This window comes from Hordeum vulgare, chromosome 6H, assembly GCF_904849725.1.
Source record: "Hordeum vulgare subsp. vulgare chromosome 6H, MorexV3_pseudomolecules_assembly, whole genome shotgun sequence".
NCBI lineage: Eukaryota > Viridiplantae > Streptophyta > Magnoliopsida > Poales > Poaceae > Hordeum > Hordeum vulgare.
This window is the reverse complement of record NC_058523.1, coordinates 65,066,817-65,073,935: the sequence shown is the minus strand read 5'-3', so window position 1 is coordinate 65,073,935 and position 7,119 is coordinate 65,066,817. Positions and strand designations below refer to the sequence as shown.

The 7,119-nt window shown below is 41.7% G+C and overlaps 1 protein-coding gene across 3 annotated transcripts; it reads right to left on the bottom strand.

The window, feature by feature from the left end:
* Nucleotides 1–1,113: 1,113 nt before the first annotated feature.
* LOC123404538 lies at nt 1,114–6,843 on the bottom strand. Of its 3 annotated transcripts, none has more exons than XM_045098460.1 (11): nt 6,322–6,843; nt 5,403–5,553; nt 5,135–5,242; nt 4,635–5,038; nt 4,482–4,549; nt 2,965–3,037; nt 2,802–2,875; nt 2,648–2,717; nt 2,211–2,374; nt 2,057–2,129; nt 1,114–1,543 (listed from the first exon to the last, which is right to left on the bottom strand). In XM_045098460.1, exons 1-11 carry the CDS (start codon nt 6,785–6,787, stop codon nt 1,392–1,394), a joined length of 1,803 nt encoding a protein of 600 aa, XP_044954395.1. In that variant the 5' UTR covers nt 6,788–6,843; the 3' UTR covers nt 1,114–1,391. The 3 variants fall into 3 exon arrangements, with proteins under 3 accessions (XP_044954395.1, XP_044954397.1, XP_044954398.1); XM_045098462.1 differs by having other exon boundaries at nt 4,482–4,546; XM_045098463.1 differs by having other exon boundaries at nt 2,971–3,037; nt 6,322–6,842.
* Between the last annotated feature and the right edge of the window lie 276 nt (nt 6,844–7,119).

Here is a 7,119-nt window from a genome sequence, read left to right as displayed (position 1 = left end):
GGTCCGGGAGGGGGGTAACCGCTTCAATCGCAGTGATGGAGGCGGGGAAGGAAGATTTGGGCGCGGAGGAGGGCGATTTTGGCGCGGAGGAGGTTGCGACCGCGGAAACGGCGGTGGTGGCCGCAACATGGTGTGGTTGCGTGACACCGAGGACGGCGGCTCCTCCAACGTCGATCCGCGCCATGGGTCGTCAGACAAGGCGCGATGGGACGCAACAGCGGGGGATCAAGGAGGCGCGCGTGGATCCGAGAAGTGGGGCGACAACAACAACACCACTACGACCGGTGGAGGCGCAGGCGGTCGGCAAGAGCTTCGTCAAGGTCCAAACCAGCTTCAGGATCGCCGTCATCCTACCCCTAGCAAGAGGAACATCTCCCCACTAGTGGGAGGTGCAGAGGTTTGTGTTACATGCAAGGATACGGGTCATGCATCTGCTTATTGTCCTCGTGCTATCTGTGGAAGATGTGGAAATCATGGTCATCTTATTACTGTGTGCAATACTTTGCTCCCTTGGGAATGTGTGGCTCCGATGTGTGGTTTCCGGGCTAGGGGAAAGGGATTTTACTATATACATGATCATAGCACCCCTAGTCAAGCCACTGATACATGCTGAAGGTCAATGCATCACATATACTACTTCTATGTGGACCACCTACACAGGATTTCAGGGAGGAGAACGATGAAGAAGATAAGTGGGAAGAATGGTGAGATTTCTGATGAATTGCAAAAAGCGGGTCTGAGGGCGATGAAGAAGCTGATGTTGTTGAGTTGCATCTTCGTAGTGTCTTTTTGTTGTGATGACCCCTGTGTGGTCGATACTCAGTGCTGGTAGTTTCTGGTTGTGCGTTGCCTGGTAGTGTCTGTATGCGATACTTGGTGGTACTTTCTTCTTTCTTTGTTCTGGCGAGTTTGGGTGATATTAGGTTTTCGCCCCATAGTCTTGCGTTCCTGATGACAGGCACAGATGGTGGGTTTCCTGGTATTGCCCCGAACTCGCTTCTCCCTCTTTCCCTCTATCTGTTTCGGCTGAAAACAATGTATTTCCGTTATGCTTTATAATGGAAAGGGGAGAAGCCCGGTTCGAAAAAAGAAAAAAAAGCTGGACAATTTGTGTTCACCCCCGTAACAAAACAGACATTGCGGCTGCAGAGTCACAGAATTTTCCAAATAACAGTCTGGGGTTTATCATGACCTTAACAAACAGCCATAATACCGACAACAACACAAGGAGTCATCTCCTCCTCTGGAAGGTAAAATAGCTAAGACCAGGTACCAACATGAGATTATGTTTCACACGAAGTTTGGTTCAAAGTTGTAAGGACTAAATAACAACTCGTTCCATCCACCTGCAGTACCGCAATTTAGGAGTTGTAATTTTTGCACCAGGTATCCTACTGTTCTTGCTCCTCCGCCTTCTTGTGAAGCTCCAGTATCATATTGGCAGCTGCTGAGCACCTCGCCTCGTGTGCGGTCGGACGAGGGCCGCCAGTGATGCTCATCTCAAACTCGGGGCATGTCAAAAGTACACTGGCGTGGAACATTCCTGAAAAGATAGTTAAAGGGCTAGTGAATAAGTGCTCAGAACAGGGAGCTATGAGAGGTACGAGATGATAGTCAATCAACTATCAGTTCTGGTTATTGCTAACTGGGGACCTAATCAGTCTGATCTGAAATAAAGCCTAAAAGGGTGCACACATGTCTGAGGAAAGCATTGATCGATCGAACGTTAAACAAACCTAACACATGTGGTAAACAAACAAGTGGCCTATGTGGATTGCTACATGATACCAAAAGAGAAAACTTGCCAATTGATCTGACACCTTGAAAACTCTTTTGGTCTAGGCATGGTTAGCACAGTACATTATGTATGTTATGATCACAATGCAGGAAACGAACCAAGAACTATAGGGGTTGAATTCGATAAACAATAATCAGAAAGTACGTGGTACAAGACTCATCTGCATGGTATTCCTAATTCGTATGGTTATAGGATCCAAGGACCTAATGCTTGTCCATCCAGAAGATCAAAGAGATAAAAGTAAATATTTGTACATACCATCTGATACTGAAGGTACTACTGTGTATCTTGGGAATATCCAATTGCCCCCACGGCAGATCTCATCAAGTTCCTGCACTGACAAGTGTTAAAGGTACAGGTGGCATTTAAAATTCTACTGTAATACATTAGTTCAGCTTTTGAGGTTTCTTGCCTCGCATGAATTGTGTCGGAGGAGTGCCTCCCTCAATCCCTTCCTCTGAGTGATGGATTGGCCACCATCTCCAGAGCAAGATGATTTGGCAAGATCCATCATATCTGAGCAAGTTTCCTTGTATTTGTGTATTATTGACACAGTTTTTGGTGTCATCTTCCCTTCTGCATTAAGTTTTAGAACATGATGAGTACAAGAAGTGTGGACCTGATATAGAAACAACTTGCCACACTTCTGACGGATGATTTGTACATCACAAAGTGCGGTGGACGATTTGTTCACAATGAAAAGAACGATACACCACAGTTTATCACAGAACTTTTGGAAACGTATGGCTCCCAGAAAAACATGCCCATAATGTTGGCCACAAAAGTGTAACAGTTCTACAGCTTGATTACAAATGTAAGCATTTCTAAAATGTTAAAAGGGTAGAATACCACTCAAGATTGTCTGAATGTCCATATCACACTGAGCACTTCGTTCTTGAAGTATGCATTCCTTGCGAAGCTGAAACAAAGAGAGAATAGGAGAAAATTATAGTAAAGAGGCATCATTTTTTTTCCTGAATAAAAGAAAAGACATATAACATACAATATCATCTCGTATTTTCTGAATTGATCGCAGGGAATCATACATCTGGTCATTGGTGTACTCGGTGGTGCCGCCTTCAATGAAATTTGGAACACATAGATTAAAAACTTGGGAGGACCAAGAACCAATAATAGGAAAATTAAGCAGTCTTGGGTAGGTTTACCCGAACCTGACTTTTCTGACACATCCATATTTTGACGTTCCAAAGCACGGTTCTTTAGATCAACATGTGGTGCCTGATAGAACAATTTGGAGGTGTTTGGTTGAGCAATAAAGTAAAACAAACAGCAACTTACACATAATGCACTGGTATCGCAAATGGAATAGGGAAAACCAAAATCTGTTTCCTGGTTATAATGGTTGCCACTATTAGTCAAAAGAACATCACCTGAACACTCCAACTTCCAAGCACAAGAATTACAATTTGAAAATAAAGATCAGGTGAAGACAATCATTCGTAGGCATAGGAATTCCTCAAAATCCAAACCAAGGAGAACAATTGAAAAATCAAACTAAATTTGGGGAAGAAAACACTCGTTAATTCAGATATAATCCCTTATCATCAGCCATGGACTTTGTCGCTTCCTTGGCTGTGTACCCCGTGCCAAGAACACCGTCTCCTCATAGGCCTTACATCCTCCTGGATGGAGGAAGCAGTCACATCCTCAACGGCTGGATTTGTCGCTTACTTAGTCGCCACATTGATCCCCTCACAAACCAGCACCGAACCGATCTCCACTAACACCGAAAAATCTTCTTGCGGGAGGCTATGCTTCTCCATGAAGGAGGGGATCAATTGGTAAGGTGCTACTGGCCGTCGTGTGGGGAAGCCTAGGGTGGGAGGAAGGTGCGGCCAGGAGGAAGGAAGGTGTAGGGAGGAGATCTGCAGGACCCCTCTGGTATCACTTTTGTTACGGTAGATTTTGGGCGTAATCGGCAATGAATGGTGTTGTATCCGATTATGTGGTAAACTGGTAACTGAGCCCAACCATATGTAAACCAAACGGCCGTAAAGTTTTTGGCTCACGGTGTATGCTAATTACGTGAGGAAATCAGCGAACAAAGACCTTCTTAGTTCTTCAAGTTAAAGCAGAGTGGATGAATCACACAAAAAACGTGGCCTAGTCATCACCTACTCATCTGAAACTGACCCATGAAAAGGATAAATACTTCTTTGGGTCGATTGACCATGGAGGTTGTGGCTCCTCTCTTTATATCGAGATGATCTATTAGGGTGTGGGTACTAATAATAAGATCTACCAATTGATACTTTCCTAACAATAAGATATTTTTCGTCACTAATACACCATACTTTATACTAAATGTTATATTATCCCTTATTTGATAGGAATGGACTGCACGGTCTTCCCCTTTATAAATGTGCTGTCACAATTTTCCAAACATTCACGTGGAGACATGTGATGGCCAATGAGAAATGCTCTAAGTCTGAGGTACTTATAGACTTATAGTAGAGTGCATATGAGAACACAAACAAATAGAATAAAGAGCAACAATCATCACGATAACATTTTTATAGACAAGGAGGGAACCATACAAATTAATAGTTACAAGGTCAACCTATTTGAAGTTTATTTTCTAGAACCATTTTAGGGTGCGTGTGATCCTGATGTATCCTAGTATTGTAGTTTTTCAATACTTTCAAGCTGTAAATTGGCTTACCTCTACAGGAAAGACATCTTGGGGCACATTGTAACGTCTAGACTGCTTCTGTGTTTTGTTCTTCTCTACTTGAACAATTAAAGTTGATTGTATAAGAACACAAATAAGGAACAATGTGATCGGTAAATTCAAAATACAGTTAAAGTGACTAACCGGCTTGTAGGATTTTAGTTTCTCGACTTGCTGCAGCTGCAGCTTTTGTATTTCTTGACTTAGTCAGGGGTTTTGAAGTTTCCACATCAATAATAACAGGAGGTGGACCATTTTCTATTGTGTGCATCTCACCATCTGGATCCTCTGCACAGACATCAGCCCTGGAGGCTTCAGATTTTCTTTTGCTGTTTCTTTTGTGCTTGCTGGTCCTGTAGTCCTGGTTGCTATTGGCACCAATTGCTTGTTTGCTTTGCTTTGGAGTTGACACTCTTGTAACTGGTTTTTGCATCTTAGACGTGCTATTCACATCTTGCTCTTCCACATTTTCATCTATTACAGAGTGCAATGAACCTTTTCCATGTCGATGTGATTGTTCGTTTAGTGGAGAATCAGAAGGCCATTTCCTGAAACATGTGAAGTGTTATATTTACCATCATTACCCAAAAGGTTCCATTGCCCTACTATCATGCATAAATAACCTAGAACAAATCATATGTTACCTGTGGAGGAGTTCAAACAAAATCTCCTTATAAGGAAGAATGTGATAATACTCAACTACAGATGTTGTTTTTGGAAATGGATCATTTGCAAATAGCGGACCAGTCATACTGTGAAAGAGGAAAACCAAAAATGTCAGTACCGTTGAGAAAGAGTATTGCTTTCCATCAAGATGAACCATACAATGGTCCTATTCGATAAATTGACTAGCGGTTGATCAAAAGGGATCTAACTTAAAATCATAAAATTATCTAGTAGGTAAACGGAAACCTGCTAATCAACTCTTCTAGACACATTTCCACAAGGTTGCTGTTCACGGTTTGCTCATACTCCAAAATAAATAACTTGGTAGTCGTCCTTTCTTTACTCAACGAGTATGCCAAAGTTTCATCGAGAAGACGCAAGTTTGAGCCCTTCATTCCTATTAAGACCATAAATTTACCATAGTGAGCAGCAAACAATGCATAGGTGGATCAAACAGAAAATAAACATAATATTAACAAAATCAAGTTCATAAATTACACTTTTTGAACTATTATATGTATAGAACCAAATAAATAGCGGTCTCTAGCAAACAATTTGTGGCTATCAGGTCATGTACAAGGGAATCAACCATTATAGTGTCCCAAGTTATTTTCAATCTGCAAGTTGATGAAATTAAATCAAGTTTCAGTAACTCACAGCTTGTACACAACCAAAACAAATGAGACGAACAATGTAGCGGCAAAGAATTTAACTTATTATATTTGCTGACGTTCTTGTTTGTTCCGAATATAAATGGTTTTACACTAGTCAAAAACAAGACAGAGGTACATTTTTGGGTACATTCTGGGACCATGCACTTATTCTTGTTTGATGTAAAGGAAGTGTACAAGTCAAACTCATTTTTTGGCTTCATTGGCAGTTTAAATTTAGGACCATTTGCAACAGTAACTTATGTAAATACTTATTTACCAGAAACTCTGATCAACATTCCGTACTAATAGTCACCAGATCCAAGTGAGGAAACTACAGAGACATGGCTCTGTAGACACAAAGGTTGCACACTTTATCTCAATGCTCTAGGATGAAAATTTAAGAGTTGACAGTTTAATATCGGATAGAAGCAATACCTTGCCAACTCAAAAGACGAAAATAAAATGACATATATCGATATATAAAATTACGGGCTGTAATTATAAAATCTGACCTGTTCTACGTTCCACCTCTGAATAGGCTTGTTGATGAAGCATATATGGTGTATTCAGAGCACCCAAGTTTCCTTTACCTGTTGATTCCTGGCCTGCTGGCTGGTTGGTACTGTGTGAATTACCAGCTGTTGCATCTAATTCCTTCTCTATGATTGACCAGATACCCTTGGTATTAGCACTATACTCAATCAAACATTTTTTTCTTGTCGGATCAAGAAGAAGCACAGCAACTTTTGATATTGGCCACATTGCCATGTCTGGAGAATTTTTGCTCGCGTCGAGTTCTTGAGCGATCTCACATGCCTGTATTGCTGCTCTGTCAGTAACAGATAAACTCACATGCTTGCCAGGATTGCTCTCACGCTCATGAACCATACTCAAGTATGCAAGCAGATCCTCTCCAGCAGAAAGAGAAGCACACACAAGAAACCGCTTGGCATCTGCAAAAGCAAGCTGCGGCGACATCTTCCTGTGGTAGTAATTGTACAAGATGCTGGCCGTGTGAATCTGCGAAACCACACACAAGTGTGATGAGCTAGCAGCTAAACAGCTATTTAGTACACGCATTGTATCATATGCACAGACAGAGGAGCACTTTCTTAAATGTATCCGAGCAGAAACTGGATCAAAAGAACATATTACAGTGCACACAAACAGAAGAAGCATTTCATGGACACGACGAGACAAGGGACATTACCATGAATACCAAAGGAGAACACACTAATATAATTACAATGGTAAACTGACAGGGGAAAATGCAAGGATCACATGGCATGACTTGAATCAAACATAGCAGT